The sequence below is a fragment of the Carcharodon carcharias genome, chromosome 5, assembly GCF_017639515.1.
Source record: "Carcharodon carcharias isolate sCarCar2 chromosome 5, sCarCar2.pri, whole genome shotgun sequence".
NCBI lineage: Eukaryota > Metazoa > Chordata > Chondrichthyes > Lamniformes > Lamnidae > Carcharodon > Carcharodon carcharias.
The window spans coordinates 40,189,352-40,206,654 of NC_054471.1; the positions used below are offsets into that span (position 1 = coordinate 40,189,352).

The 17,303-nt window shown below is 41.4% G+C and overlaps 1 protein-coding gene across 1 annotated transcript in view; it reads right to left on the minus strand.

The window, feature by feature from the left end:
• The window catches only part of tpcn3 (two pore segment channel 3), a 58,722-nt gene that overhangs the window by 33,735 nt on the left and 7,684 nt on the right, over positions 1–17,303 (minus strand). The window contains exons 2-3 of the mRNA XM_041188296.1: positions 13,302–13,384; positions 8,219–8,333 (exon numbers count right to left, since the gene is read on the minus strand). Coding sequence (XP_041044230.1) covers positions 8,219–8,333; positions 13,302–13,384 — 198 coding nt within the window. The remainder of the gene's footprint in view (positions 1–8,218; positions 8,334–13,301; positions 13,385–17,303) is intronic.

Sequence of the window (17,303 nt, forward strand, 5' to 3'; positions counted from 1 at the left end):
GTTATCACATCCCTGGGATTTGTTGTCTTTTAGTTGCTTAAGTTTCTCCACTAATTTCTCTCTGCTGATATTAATTACCTTAAATTCCTCACTCTTATTAGCCTCTTGGTTACCCTCTGTTTCTGGCATGCAATTTGTGTCTTCTACTGTGAAGGCAGAGAGAATATTATTCAGCAACTGCCATTTCATGATTCCCCATGGTAATTTCTCCTGTTTCTGCCTTTAAGGGGCCAACATTTACTTTAGGCACAACCCTTTAAGCCTCTTCTTTTAATCCAATACAATCCTTAACTTCCCTAGTAAGCCACAGAGAGATTTTTCTCTCGCGTTTTTTTTTAAATGCAGTTTTTAAAAAAAATTTTAAATCATTTATTTAAATGCTTCCCACTGTTTATTTACCTCCAGACCTTTTATTCTATTTACCCTATCGACTTTAACCAGCCCTCCCCTCATACCCATATAATTGGCTGTGTTTAAGTTCTAGCTTCTCATTTTGGACTCAAGTATTTCCCTTGCAAACTTAATATGGAATTCAACTATATTGTGAACACTTTTCCCTAAGGATCTTTTACTATGAGACTACTAACTAATGCTGCCTCATTAAACAACACGAGATCTAAAACATTCTTGCCCCTAGTTGTTCCAAAACCCATTGTTCTGGGAAGCTACTGTGAAAGCATTCTACAAACTCATCTTCCAGACTACCTTTGCCCATTTGATGGTAGTTTGCAAGGGTAGCATGGGTCAAGGGTAGTTTTGAAAGCTAGGGGAACAGTACCTCAGGATTATAATGTCAGCTAGCTTGGGTTCATATGAAAGTTAGGTGGTCAGGAGTTCAGTGGGAACAGGGTCAAGGGATCCCAGGTAGCATATACTCCACATAGAATATATCACCCAGATGCCAATCCATAAGGCTATAAAGAAGGCAGCCAAAAAGTTCCAATGGTCATCACTAAAAAATGTTGCTGAGACATTATAAGGTCAATACACTTCCTTCCATGCATCTTATTACAGGCTAAATTCTCAATTTCTCTGTACAATATGCATTAAACCAAATGATTTCTCCATGCTTAAAGATAAAAAATCTTGGATGGGGGACTTATCTAGCGTGTACTATGCAGATGATGTAGATGAATGCTTGTGAGCCTGAAGATGATGCAACTAAAATCTGAGGATAGAGGTTGCCTCAAATCATAAAAGCTCCCAAAAATTGTTTAATATCAGATGCAAATAGTTGTCAGCAAACTACCTCGTCATTGGGACACATGTTGTTCAGTGCAGTGAAGTGCTATAAGAACTCTGCGTATTGTGAAGAGCTGAGAAAGTCTCATAAAAGCCACTATCTTTCAAATATATCCCGAGAACATTAACACAGGGAGCAGAGGAGGTAGGAGGTATTTAAGGTAACCACTGGTTTAGGACCTCTCGACATGAACAAGAACTGACCCTTGAGGGATATTTAGAACCAATGCCTGGAAATATCCCCATTTAGAGTGATAAATGTTTGGAATACATGAGGCAGATTGCTTTTCATGCCAAGTTACAAAGTGTTTCCATGTTGGGCATGTACATGATGTTACACATTAAATAGAGTTCTAATCACTTGTCCACCGTCCAAATACCAATACACTTAATCAAATAGTAGCCCTCAAACGACACTCAAGTACCAACAGACAAATGTTTATTATATCGGTCTGAAATTCTTCTCTGTACCACTTTGATGAAGCGAGGATAGAGGAGTCTTCATTTTTAAATAAACAAACAAATATATTATGACTAGCTCTCCATTTTAAAAAATCTCTATTTGAAGTAGGTCACGGTTCAATTATGTATCCTTTGCTATTTTGTCTATTTTCAATGAATTATGATACACTTTGCTTTTGCAGCTTGGTAGCTGAAAAATTCCACAGAACCAATATTTCACAACCCGCCACCCCACATCTCTGATTTTGAGGAGAGGGGAAGTAGGGAAGTGAAATCAGACTTTGTCTGACTTACATTTAGATATTTTAAACACTTTTACAAAGTTTTTTTGCAAAGTTCACATAGGACCTCTAATGGTAAAAGTCTGGTACCGCTATTAAAATTCCGCATTGGTCCTTGAAATGAAATACACAAAAGGAAAGGCTCTCCAGCTCAGCCTTCTATCATTTTGTAGAATCCTGTTGTATTTCCAATACCTGCAACATTTTTAACTCAACTCAATTCACTTTTAATCATTAATTATTCCAAATTATAATCTCCAACATTTTCAAACACCACAACTCCATTCCATTTATTGTCAGTTCGGGATTCTCTTAGCATCCAGGAATAGAAATCATTTATTCCAAACATTTATCACTCTAAATGGGGACATTTCCAGACTTTGGTTCTAAATTTCCCCTAGAAGTCAGTTCTTGTTCATATTGAGGTCTTAGACCAGTGTTCCATATATGCATCCTACCACCTTCTGCTCCCTGTGCAAGTAACACAACCTGATCTTGCCTTCAATGTTTAAAAGCAGATTTTTTTTTAACCTGAATAACAGTGACAATCCCAGGCATGCCAATGTACAGATTAAAACTCAAAAGATCATCAGCACAGACCTCTAGTGCTGAACTCTGATTCAAGAACAATGTGCAACTGTCATGACCGATGCAGTTGGTAAAGCAGAATTATTTAAAAATCCCAGATGGAAACTTTAAACAATTGTCATAACCTACAATTTTAACTGTTATGTTTAAGATGCAACCTTAAATTCAGGAATTAGACCATCAGTTCACGAGGCTTTACATTAAACTAATTGAAACATTTTATTAATTTACACAGGTTAAAACATATACACATGGTTACAAATTACTATCATAGCTTTTAACAAATTCCCAAACTAATCTCCATTAAGGCAACTGCAACCCATAGATTAAGCCAGACACCAGGCAAACGTTTTCATGTTATGAATTCAAAATTAGGTTTTTTCACTGTGGAGCCACTTGGACGCTTGCAGCTGCCTTTTGATCTTGCATTGCCTCTGCCTGCATATCCGACAACTACTGAAGTTATACCTGCCAGCCCCATTGAATTCAAATTCTCACTGTCTCACCAATCTCATTGAACTTTACCTTTTGGCAATGAAACTGTATTCATTGTACCAATTTTATTAGTAATATAAACATATTGCTTGGTAGCTGTTAGACAGGCATCAAGGTTTCACCCCACTTCTTGATTGCTCTATTCAAAATGTAAATGCACACTATCTCTCTTCCATATTAAAACTAGTACCCATCAAAACACCCAGACTAAGCTGGCTTTAATCCAATTAAGACATACCCACAAACTAAACTTCTATTTGCCCAAAAACACCAGGCTCATAGAGTTCTTTTAGAAAGCTATGCCACACATGCATCATTTGCCATTCCTCATCACTAGAAACACCATCACTGCAATGTACATCTGCATTTTTACTGATTATGGTCAACAGAAAAAGGAGGATAACTGTTTGGTTAGTTACATAAGCATGCTCAAAAGAAGACAGTGCATGGGATGTGGGTGTCACTGGCTAGGCCAGCACTTATTGCACATCCCTCATTGCCCTTGTTCACTTGCTGTGGGTCTGGGGTCACGTGTAGGCCAGACCAAGTAAGGATGGCAGATTTCTGTCCCTAAGGGACATTAATGAACCAGTTGGGTTTTGTGGTCACCATCAGACTTTTAATATCAAATTTTTATTCAATTCAAATTTCACTATCTGCCACGGTGGTATTACCCTGGGTCTCTGGGATACCAGTCCAGTGACAATACCACTATGCCACTGTTTCCCCAACTTATGTCAATAGACCCTGCCCTTGGCAGATCATGAGAACTGCCTGATCACAGCTAAAAAGACTTTAGTAAAGATCTTCCCTCTGCCAATAGAAAGCCTCATTTTATGAAGTCTTGCCTGTGAGCATCACTATTATTTGAAAAAATTCACAATGGCGAGCTCATTTATACTGCTAGCCACAATTCAATGAAAAATCCCCGACTTTGCCCCTGAAAAAGTTGCAAGGTATTTCAGCTATTTAAATTCAATATTATTTGTGCACCAATTGTGGCTTGTAGTCTTTACGTTAGAACAAATTAGGTTTAGATATTCGACAAAATTTAGATAAGGCTGATAGTGGCCTTACCTAAATCTGTCATAACCTTACACGCTTCTACCAAATCTCAATCTCCTTTACTCCAAGGAAAATAACCCCAGCTTCTGCTATCTAGCCTTGTAGCTAAAAACCTCTCGTCCCAGGAGCCACCCTGGTAAAGCTCCTCTGCACCCTCACAAGGACCTTCACATCTTCACTGAAGTGCGGTGGTCACAAATGGATGAATTATTTTAGTTGTGGCCTAACCAGAGCTTTATATGGGTTCAGCATTGCTAGCAGAATCCAAGCCAGTTGTTGAAGTCAAAACCAAGGCACAGAGTTTTTCTTTACTGAGAGAGTTTACTGACTTTGTTCAGTCTTATAGCTCTCCTCACCCCTACTTATAATCTTTCTGAAATAAATAGCAATAAACGAAGCTAAAAATCAATACATCAGAGGGGGTGACAGCCCGCGGTGGGGCATTGTAACAAAAACAAGAACGTGAAAGGAAACTTACAAAATTAAATCAAAATGTCATTTCGGGGGTGATGATGCACCCCAGCCCCCGTCCACCGATAGTGGAAGGCCTCTAGTGTACCGGTAGACATTGCATGCTCCCTCTCCAGGGCCATCCAGCTGTGAACCATAGCCGCGGTAGAGGGGCAGACAGTCGGGCCTGATGACCCCCTCAACTGTCCGCTGAGCACTACGACATTAGGAAAGAGGAACTGCAGCAACAGTAATAAAAAGGTCAGCAAATTAAGACTTTAATAAGAAGTCCAGTAAAGGGGCAGAATACAATGCAAAGCTCTGACTTAAAAACGTTAAGGCTGAACGTCAACACTTGTGCCTTTGCATAAACCTATCAATAAAATAAGATTTATCACAAGTAAAAGGGTCTTTTCTGTACATGGAAACAACAGTACATTTCTGCTGCAAGAAACAAAAGGAAAAGAAACATTCAGCAGGTCAGGCAGCATTTGTGGGGAGAGAAACAGAGCTAACATTTCAGGTCAATGACCTTTTGCCATCTGATCAGAGGGAGAGAGGCTAGAGCCAGAAGCAATGCGGTTCACAAGGCAGAATGATGAGGATGAGCAAGCGACATATATATAAATACTTAAAGGGAAATATTCTCTCATTCGTTCCCACCTCGAAGGGGGGAAGCAATTTCCTGTTGTGTGTGAATGTGAACAAATGAGACACATATCACTAGTGGACGAGGCAATCACAGACTGGTAGAAATTACAGTGCGTTAGCAAATGCATGGCGGATGCAGTATAATGTGCATAAATGTGAGGTTATCCATTTAAAACAGGAAAAAACAAGGCGGCAGATTATTATCTGAATGGCTATAAATTGAGAGAAGGGAATGTGCAACGAGACCTGGGTTCCTTGTACACCAGTCGCTGAAGGTAAGCATGCAGGTGCAGCAGGCGGTAAAGAAGGCAAATGGTATGTTGGCCTTCATAGCCAGAGGATTTGAGTACAGGAACAGGGATGTCTTGCTGCAATTATACAATATTTTGGTGAGACCACACCTGGAATATTGTGTGCAGTTTTGGACTCCTTATCTGAGGAAGGATGTTCTTGCTATAGAGGGAGTGCAGTGAAAGTTTACCAGACTGATTCCTGGGATGCTGGGACTGACATATGAGGAGAGATTGAGTCGATTAGGATTATATTCGCTGGAGTTCAGAAGAATGAGAGGAGATCTCATAGAAACCTATAAAATTCTAACAGGACTAGACCGGGTAGATGCAGGAAGGATGTTCCCGATGATGGGGGAGTCCAGGACCAGGGGTCACAGTCTGAGGATATGGGTAGACCATTTAGGACTGAGACGAGGAGAAATTTCTTCACCCAGAGAGTGGTGAGCCTGTGGAATTCGTTACCACAGAAAGTAGTTGAGACCAAAACATTGTATGTTTTCAAGGAGTTAGATATAGCTCTTGCGGTGAAAGGGATCAAAGGGTATGGGGAGAAAGCGGCAGCGAGCTATTGAGTTGGATGATCAGCCATGGTCATAAAGCATACAATGCGTCGAAGAGCAGTGGGAAACCAGGGGATTGGGAAGCCTACAAAGACCTACAGAGGACAACTAAAAAAAAATAAGGAGGGAGAAGATTAAATATGAGGGTAAACTAGCCAGTAATATAAAAGAAGATTGCAAGAGTCTTTTTAGATATATAAAGGGTAAGAGAGAGGCAAAAGTGGACATTGGGCTGCTGGAAAATGACACTGGAGAAGTAGTAGTGGGGAACAAAGAAATGGCAGAAAAACTGAATAGGTACTTTGCGTCAGTCTTCACAGTGGAAGACACAAGCGACATCCCCAAAGTTCAAGAGAGTTGAGGGGCAGAGGTGAGTATGGCGGCCATTACCAAGGAGAAGGTGCTAGGAAAACTGAAAGGTCTGAAGGTGGATAAATCACCTGGGCCGGATGGGTTACACCCCAGAGTTCTGAAGGAGATAGCTGAAGAGATATTGGAGGCATTAGTGGTGATCTTTCAGGAATCACTGGAGTCAGGGAGGGTCCCAGAGGACTGGAAAATCGCTAATGTAACCCCACTGTTTAAGAAGTGAGTAAGGCAAAAGATGGGAAATTACAGGCCGATTAGTCTGACCTCAGTCATTGGTAAGATTTTAGAGCCCATTATTAAGGATGACATTTCAGAATACTTGGAAGTGCATGGTAAAATCGGGCAAAGTCAGCATGGTTTCATCAAGGGGAGGTCATGCCTGACAAATCTGTTGGAATTCTTTGAGGAGGTAACGAGTAGGTTAGACAACGGAGAGCCAATGGATGTTATCTACTTGGACTTCCAGAAGGCCTTTGACAAGGTGCCGCAAAGGAGGCTGCTCAGTAAGATAAGAGCCCATGGTGTTAGAGGCAAAGTACTAGCATGGATAGAAGATTGACTGTCTAGTAGGAGGCAGAGAGTGGGTTTAAGGGGGTCCTTCTCAGGATGGCAGCCGGTGACTAGTGGAGTTCCGCAGGGGTCAGTGTTGCGAACACAACTTTTCACTTTATACATTAATGATCTAAATGAAGGAACTGAGGGCATCCTGGCTAAGTTTGCAGATGATACAAAGATAGGTGGAAGGACAGGTAGTATTGAGGAGGCGGGGAAGCTGCAGAAAGATATGGACAGGTTAGGAGAATGGGCAAAGAAGTGGCGGATGGAATACAACGTGGGGAAGTGTGAGGTCATGCACTTTGGTAGGAAGAATAGAGGCATGGACTATTTTCTAAATGGGGAGAGAATTCACAAATCTGGAGTGCAAAGGGACTTGGGAGTCCTAGTCCAGGATTCTCTTAAGCTTAACTTGCAGGTTGAGTCGGTAGTTAGGAAGGCAAATGCAATGTTGGCATTTATTTTGAGAGGACTAGAATATAAAAGCAGAGATGTGCTGCTGAGGCTTTATAAGGCTCTGGTCAGACCATATTTAGAATATTGTGAGCAATTTTGGGCCCCGTATCTCAGGAAGGATGTGCTGGCCCTGGAGAGGGTCCGGAGGAGGTTCACGAGAATGATCCCAGGAATGAAAGGCTTAACATATGAGGAACGTTTGAGGACTCTGGGTCTATACTCGATGGAGTTTAGAAGGATGAGGGGGGATCTGATTGAAACTTACAGAATACTGAAAGGCCTGGATAGAGTGGACGTGGAGAAGATGTTTCCATCAGTAGGAGAGACTAGGACCCAAGGGCACAGCCTCAGAGTAAAGGGAAGACCTTTTAGAACAGAGATGAGGAGAAACTTCTTTAGCCAGAGAGTAGTGAATCTATGGAATTCATTGCCACAGGAGGCTGTGGAGACCAGGTCATTCAGTGTATTTAAGACTGAGATAGAGAGTTTCTTGGATTGGTAAGGGGATGAAAGGTTACGGGGAGAAGGTGGGAGAATGGGGTTGAGAAACTTATCAGCCATTATTGAATGGCCTAATTTCTGCTCCTATGTCTTATGGTCTTATCATAATGAATGGCGGAGCAGGCTCGAAGGGCCAAATGGCCTACTCCTGCTCCTAGTTTCTATGTTACTAAATGGAATGGAGTCATGGCATTCTGAAAATACTGAAGATTGAATGCAGAAGTAAACACAGTCACTGAAATGAACTCACCCAAATCGGTAGCAAATAGACTGCAGGGTCTTCAAATAAGCCAAGCAGAAGATCCACAAGTACAAAAAAATAAGTGATTCCCTGTGTAGACCAGTGATTGTACAATTTGTAGAATCTAGGGAAGCAATAATTCCAAAAATTGTTAATCATTTTACAAGGTGGAAGAAATATTACAAATAATGAGGAATTTTGTTAAGTAACATGAGTCTGAAAGTCAACAATCAGTTTATTGGGCCCAGTGTTCTGACCAATATTAACCTACAATCATAAGATCATAAAAAAATAGGGGCAATAGTAGGCCATTCCGTCCATCGAGCCTGCCCTGCCATGTTTTTTTAAAATTCATTCACGGGTGTGGGCTTCGCTGGCTCTGCCAGCATTTATTGCCCATCCCTAGTTGCCCCTGAGAAGGTGGTGATGAGCTGCCTCCTTGAACCTTTGCAATCCATGTGGTGTAGGTACACCCACAGTGCTGTTAGGAAGGTAGTTCCAGGATTTTGACCTAGCAACAGTGAAAGAACGGCGGTATATTTCCACGGCAGGATGATGAGTAACTTGGAGGGGAACTTCCTGGTGGAGGTGTTCCCATCTGCTCCCCTTGTCCTTCTAGATGGATGTGGGTTTTGAAGGTGCTGTTAAGGAGCCTTGATGAATTACTGCAGTGCATCTTGTAGGTGGTACACACTGCTGCTAGTGTGCGTCAGTGGTGGAGGGAGTGAATGTTTGTGGATGTGGTGCCAATCAAGCGGGCTGCTTTGTCCTGGATAGTGTCAAGCTTCTACAGTGTTGTGGGAGCTGTACTCATCCAGGCAAGTGGGGAGTATTCCATCACACTCCTGACTTGTGCCTTGTAGATAATGGACAGGCTTTGGGGAGTCAGGAGGTGTGTTACTCATCACACGATTCCTAGCCTCTGACCTGTAATAAGATCAGAGGTAACATGGCCTCAGCTCCACCCACCTTACCCTCACAATAACCCTTAACAACTTTGTAGGTTCAAAACCTTCTAATTCAGCCTTGAATATATTGAATGACCCAGCCTCCACTGCTCTCCATGGAAGAGAATTTCAAAGATAACCAACACTCAGAAGAAATTCCACCTCATCTCGATCTTAAATGGGAGACCCCGTTCATTTGAACTGTGTTCACTAGATCTAGATACCTCCACAAAGGGAAACATCCTCTCAGCACCTGCCCTATCAAACCCCTCAGAATCTTTTATGTTTCAAAAAGATCACCTCTCATTCTTCTCAACTCCAAGGCATACAGGCCTGATCTGCTCAACCTCTTCATCTCAAGATTCAGCCTAGTGAACCTGTCCCACTGGCAGGGCGGACCCAGCAGAGGTAGTGACACAGTGGCATACAGTGGGCACGAGTTGCCCTGGGAGTCCTCAGCATTGACTCCAGACCCCATGAAGTCTCTCGACAAGTGGGAAGTAACATTTGTGCCACCCAAGTACCAGGCAATGACCATCCTCAACGAGAGAGAATCTAACCATTGCCCCTTCACATTCAATGGCATCGCCATTGCTGAATCCCCCATTATCAACATCTTGGGGATTACCACTGACCAGAAACTGAGCTGGACAGCCATATAAATAGTGTGGCCACAAGAGCAGGTCAAAGGCTAGGAATCCTGCAGCGAGTAACTCACCTGACTCTCCAGAGCCTGTCCACCATCTACAAGGCACAAGTCAGTAGTGTGATGGAATACTCCCCACTTGCCTGGATGAGTGCAGCTCCAACACACTCAAGAAGCGTGACACTGTCCAGGACAAAGCAGCCCACTTGATTGGCGCCACATCCACAAATTTCAACTCCTTCCACCACCGACTCACAGTGACAGCAGCGTGTACCATCTACATGGTGCACTACAGCAACACACCAAGCGTCCTTAGACGGCACCTTCCAAACCCACGACCATCTAGAAGGACAAGGGCAGCAGATGCATGGGAGCATTACCACCTGGAATATCTCCTCCAAGCCACACACCATTTTGATTTGGAACTATAATCACCATTCCTTCACTGTTCTGATGAAGAGTCATGCGGACTCGAAATGTTAACTGTATCCTCTCCGCAGATGCTGTCAGACCTGCCGAGTTTTTCCAGCTATTTTTGTTTTTATTCCTTCACTGTTGCTGGGTCAAAATCCTGAAATCCCCTCCCTAACACCACTGCGGGTGTGCCTACACCACAACGACTGCAGTGGTTCAAGCAGGCGCTCACCACCATCTTCTCAAGGGCAATTAGGAATGAGCAATGAATGTTGCACTAGCTTAGCCAAGATGCTCATATCCTATGAATGAATAAAAAAAAACTCTCTCAACTGTTTCCAATGCAAGTATATCCCTTCTTAAGTAAAGAGACCAATACTGTACACAATTCTCTAGGTACAGTCTCACTAATGCCCTGTGCAGTTGTAGCAAGATTTCCCTGCATTACTTACTCTGTCTCCCTTGCAGTAAACGCCAACATTCAATTTGCTTTCCCAATTGTTTGCTGTACCTGTCTGCAAAGTTTCTGTCATTCACCTACAAGGACATCCGGATTTCTCTGCACTGCATTCTGCGGTCTCTCTCCTTTTAAATAATACTCTGCCATTTTGGCAGGAAGAATAGAAATCTCTCATTTTCCCACATTTTACCCCATCTAATTTGTTCGCACATTCATTAAGCTCTTTATACCATCCTCAAAACTTGCTTTCCTACCTTTGTCTCATTAGCAAATTTAGCTGCAATACATCAGTACCTTCATCCAAGTCATTAATATAATGGTAAATAGTTAAAGCCCCAACACTGATCCCTGCGTGATTTCATTAAGTTAGAGGCTGCCAATCTGAAAATGATCCATTTGTCCCGATTCTGTTGCCTATTAGTTGGCCAATCCTCTATCCATGCTAATATATCATCCCCAACACCATAAGCTTTTATCAACATCACGATAGTTCTTTGAAGGAGTAATCTGCTCCCTAGATAAAGGGGAACCTGTAGACGCACTTGGATTTCCAGAAGGCATTTGATAAGATGCCACATCAAATGTTATTGTGGAAAATAAAAGCTCATGGTGTAATGGGTAACATATTAGCATGGCTAGCAGATTGGCTGGCTGGCAGAAAACAGAGAGTATGCATAAATGGGTTGTTTTCTAATTGGCAGTATGTAATGAGTGGAGTCCCACAGGGATCTGTGCTGGGACCTCAGCTTTTTACAATTTATATCAATGACTTAGATGAGGGGAGTGAAGGCATGGTAGCTAAATTTGCAGATGACATAAAAAATAGGTAGGAAAATATGTTGTGAAGAGGACACAAGGAGGTTGCAAACAGATATAGACAGGTTGAGTGAGTTGGCAAAAATATGGCAGATGGCGTAAAATGTGGAAAAATGTGAAGTTGTTCACTTTGGCGGGAAGAATGAAGAAGCAGAATATTACTTAAATGGAGAATGACTGCAGAATTCTGAGGTGCAGAGGGATCTAGGTGTTCTAGTGCATGAGCCCACAAAAAGTTAGTTACTTGTTGTACCTGCATACTAAGAAGACTAAAGGAATGCTATCCTTTATTATGAGAGGAATTGAACATAAATATAAGGATGTTATGCTTTAGTTATACAGGTGAGGCCACACCTCGAATACTGTGTGCAGTTTGGTCTCCCTGTGTAAGGAAAGATGTAAATGCGCTGGAGGTGGTTCAGAGGAGATTTACTAGATTGATACCTGGGATGAGTGTGTTGTCTTATGAAGATAGGTTGGACAAGCTGGTCTTGTTCAGAAAAGTGAGGGGTGACTTGACTGAAGTATAAAAAGATCCTAAACGGTATTGACAAGGTGGACGTGGAAATTATGTTCTAAAAACAAAACTTGCTGGAAAGCACTTTTAGAAATGATTTTTACGGTTATAAACTGACTGCACTTTTATAAATGCTTCTTTGGGACATCCAGAAGTTGTGAAAGGCTCTATATTAATGCAAGCTTTTCGATAGAATAACAATCACTAAATGGTCAGGTGACAATGTTTGGGTTGCTATGCCACAGGCATGAATCCTCAGCCTAATCTTTCTTAATACAGTTAAACATCCAGGCAGGGCTGCTCTTTAAGGCAAGATTTATACTAACCTTGCTTTTTTTTTTAAATAGATACTGTACATCAGCAACAATTTCAACGGTTTGTCCATTTCTTAAGCCGTGCAAACTATCAGCTTGAACTGAGCTAAACTCTGCAACATACATATCAGACGTATGTCCAGGATTTAATGTATTTTTTAAATTAAATTGTGTGCATAATATGGAATTTTCCAGCCTAGAGTTCATATGAATGGATGCACAGCTCCGGCATTTAGATTCAGAATCTTGATTAAGTTGTTCACGGTGTGAGGTCGCAGTGTAGGGGAGCAGTGGGGCTCAGATCAGACATGGACATTTATTTGATAGGAAGAATTACACTCAAAAGTATTTTCAATCTATTATATAGAAACAGTAAGAACTTGATAGAGAATGTACCTACAAATTCAAGTTCAAAATTATAACATTCATGACGAAACATATCATCCAGACAGCATTTATACCATTGTGGAAAGATTAAATGCTTTTGAGTGTTTGGTACAGCGTGAACTGACTTTGTACTAGAAACACTCAATAAACCATAGTCTCAGGCTGCTTTGTGACAAAGAAACATGGAATCATAGAACCTTATAGCATGGAAGGCCATTCCTCTTGTTGTGCCTGTGCCAGATCTTTGAAAGAGCTAACCAAATAGAGCAACAGAGTGGAACTTTCCCCATAGCTCTCTCAAGCATATATCAAATGTCTTATGGAAGTTACAATTGAATGCAGTTCCATCACCCACTCTGGCAGTGCATTCCAGATCATAAGTCACCGTATAAATAAAAAAAAAATCATCTCCCACCAGTTTCCTTGCCATTGTGTTAATCTATTAAGTGTTGTCTGGTAGTTCAGGTGACAAACTTAAGAGCTTGAGAAAAATACCTGTATTTGTAATTCTCAACATCACAAAGCGTGAAACTAACAAAAGACCATGAAACCTGTTCCAACCTATGCGATAATAAATTATTAAAATCTTACCTGATTGCTTGTGGTGAAGTTTCAAACTGGATGTTTCTGTTATACTGAGCATCAGATACATAAGCTGCAGCCAGTTGAAGTTGCTGTTGAATTGTAACACAAATTAAACAGGAAAGAATGCGACTTCAAGTATGATTTACCAACAAATTTGTTCTGAGTCATAATGGCAATATCTTGCTGTTATCTACTAGATTTCTTACATTACAACAATGGCTACACTTCAAAAATACTTCATTGATTATAAAGCACTTTGGATGATCATGAAAGATGCTGCATAAATGCACGTCTTTCTTTTCCAAGCTCTAAATGGATGGTACATGTAGGAATCAATGCTTCCCTCCCTTTTCATGTTGTGAAGATTTTATCAGTTATCATAGAATCACGGATATGTGACAGCACAGAAAGAGGCCATTCAGCCCACTGTCTGCCCACCAGCTCTCCGAATGAGCAATTACCTCAGTGCCATTCTCCCGCCTTCTCTGCATAACCCTCCACATATTTTCTTTTCAGATAAGAGTCTAATTCCCTTCTGAACACTTTGATTGAACCTGCCTCTACCACACTTTCAGGCAGTGCATTCCAGGCCTTAACCACTCACTGTGGAAAAGTTTTAACTCATGTCACTATAACATTTTTTGGCAATTACTTTAAATCTGAGCTCTCTCATTCTCGATCCTTCCATGAGTGGTAACATTTTCTCCCTATCTCCTCTGTTCAGACCCGTCATCATTTTGTTACCTCCATCAAATTTTCTCTCGGCCTTCTCTTCTCCACGGAAAATAGTTCCAGTTTCTCCAATCTCTCTTCATAACTGAAGTTCCTCATCACTGGAACCATTTGCACAATTTTTTTCTGCACTCTCTTGAATGTCTTCACATGTTTCCCAAAGTGCAGCACCCAGAACTGGATGTAATAGTCCAACTGAAATCAAACTAGCATCTTATACAAGGTTTAACATAACCTCCTTGCTCTTGTAGTCTATGTCCCTGTTAATAAAGCCTAGGGACTGTATGTTTTATTAACCGCTCTCTCAACCTATCCTGCCACCTTCAATAACTTATGCACATATGCACCCAGGTCCCTCTGCTCCTGCACCCCTTTTCGAATTGATTCCCCTATTTTATACCGTCTCTCCATGTTCTTCCTACCAACTTGAATCACTTCACATTTCTCTGCATTGAACTTCATCGACCACTTGTTTGCCCATCCCACCAACTTGTTAATGTCCTTTTGTAGGTCTACACCATCCTCCTCACAGTTCACACTGCTTCTGGGTTTCACATCATCCACAAATTTTGAAACTGTGCCATGTACACCAAGATCTAGGTCATTAATATGGATGGGGAAGGCGGCACATTGGGGTAGAGAGCCAGAAAAAGTTTGCTCTGGGAATGAGGCAATTGTCTCCATTTGTTAGTTTCAGCCTTTAAATCAAATCAATTTTTGTTTCCTCTTTGCTTTGTCTTTCTGCCTCAAGGTTATCAATCATTATCTAAGGTGTTACATATATACTTTTTTAGGTAGCATATTCTCTATGTGTAGGCTTCTAACCCAAATAAAGATTGAAGCTCAAAGGTTGCCAGTATTTTTAAAATTAGGGTAAAAGTGTTAACTAGTTGCTGGACTGACCTTTGCTCAGCAAGTTTGTCAGTTGCAAGATTATCAATGTTTTACAGCAATTATGTTACAAAAGCAAAACAGTTCTAATATCTAGCGTTGGAAAGTTTTGGGAGAATTCAGTTATAATGGTAATGGATTAGAGGGGATAGGCAGAGAGAAAGAAAATAAAGAAATAAGAGTCTCAATTTGGTTCATCTTCCTTTTAATTCCCCAATCCCAAGTACCCTCTTTGAGTTAAAAGAAAAATGTTGAATAAGCAGGCCACTGTATCTTTGTCACAAAGGATCTACAAACTTGGCATCGCTCAGTGCAGTACAGGACCATACTAGTCCACAAGTTTCTAATTTAGATCACTGCTGTGTGTGGAGCTAGCTGATTTCAGGAAAAAGCAGAGTTCAGCAGGGTTGGAGTGCTGCTGGCATGGGGATGGCAGGTGGGAAACAAAATACAGGGTTTCAAGTTCCTTTCTGCCATTGGTACTTAGGACTTTTATTTTTAAAAACTACAGTGGGAGTTGTCTATAGGCCTCCAAACAGTAGCGGTAAAGTAGGGGCAGCATTAAACAGGAAGTTAGAGATGCATGTAATAAGGGTGCTATCGTGGGTGACTTTGATCTACATATAGATTGGGCAAACCAAATTAGTGATTATACTGTGCCGGATGAATTCCTGGATTGTGTATGAGATATTTTTTTAAATCAGTATGTCGAAGAAAGAACCAGCTAGTTCCGGCTATCCTAGATTTGGTACTGCATAATGATAAGGGGTTAATTAACAATCTTATTTTGTGGGGTCCTTCAGGGAACAGTGACCATAATATGATTGAATTCTTCACTAGGATGGAAAGTGAAGTATTCCAATCCGAAACTAGGGTCCTAAATCTAAGCAAAGGAAACTATGATGGTATGAGGGGTGAGTTGGCTACGATAGATTGGGGAACTTCATTAAAAGGTGGATAGACAATGGCTAATATTTAAGGAACAAATGTATGCTTTGTAACATTGTAGCTATACAGGGCCCTGGTGAGTATTGTGTGCAGTTTTGGTCTCCTTACCTAAGAAAGGATATACTTGCGATAGAGCGAGTGCAGCAAAGGTTCATCAGACTGATTCCTGGGATGGCAGGATTGCCATATAAGGGGAGATTGGGTTGACAAGGCCTGTATTCATGGGGGGATCTCATCGAAACATATAAAATTCTGACACAGTTGGACAGACTGGATGCAGAGGTAATATTTTCTCTGGCTGGTGGGTCTAGAACAAGGGGTCACAGTCTCAGGGTAAGGGGTAGGCCAATTAAGACTGAGATGAGGAGAAACCTCTTCACTCAGGCGGTGGTGAACCTGTGAATTCACTGAATATATTTAAGAAGGAAATAGATAGATTTCTAGACTCTAAAGGCATCGAGGGGCATGGGGAAAGACTGGGAGAATGGCATCGAGATAGAACATCAGCCATGATCATATTGAATGGCAGATGAGGCTCAAAGGGCCAAATGACCTACCCTGCTTCTATTTTCTATGTTACGTGAAAGGTGCAACCTAAATGAAACCAGTTGTTGCTCCCAAAACTCAAGATGTCCATGCACTTCTGTGGAGTCAAGTGGAAACAGGATTGTGCTCAGCTGTGCCATTCTCCAGGAAGTAGCTTGATAACCATTCTTCATATCAGCCTTAGGGTGTTATTTGGACAACTTAAGAACTGGGAGAAACAGAAATGCAAGGTAGCTGGGAAAGAAGTGGGATGGAGCTTTGCTGCTGGCATCTAGTAATTCAATGACAAGTTTAAATGTGGAGCCAACCAGCATCTTTTTCGGGACTCAATAAAACTGGAATAACTGACATAATATAAGGCAGCTTATTTGTTCTGATTATCTAAACTTACAATATTATGAATGGCAAATGGCAGCCAAATCACTCCTGTATAGCATTTGTTTATCACACCAAACTGATATCTGTATGACAGTGGTGTGTAATCAGATGACAAATACGCCTTCCAACTGCTTCACCCTAAAGCACTGATTCGAACAAAGCATTTCCACATATGTTACTTATTAAGCACTCTTGGGGCCCCAATCTTCCTGCTGCTGCAAACTTCTATTGAATGTACTGAGCGAGCAAGGCTCGTGTTCAGGAGGCAAGGCAAAATGGCATGTTTCAACCCCTAGGATAAAATGTGACAAAAGGGCAGCCAGATACATGGTACTCAATTAGAATTCTGTTCAAACCAAACTATTCTAATCATACAGAGTTCATTCCAGGCTCCTGTTCCATGCAAGGCAAGGATGTAATACTTTCCCTTTTAACTTCACCCTTCAAACATCCCCCAAATACTCCTTCCAAGTGAAACAGTGATTTACTTGTACTTCTTTCAATTTCGTCCAC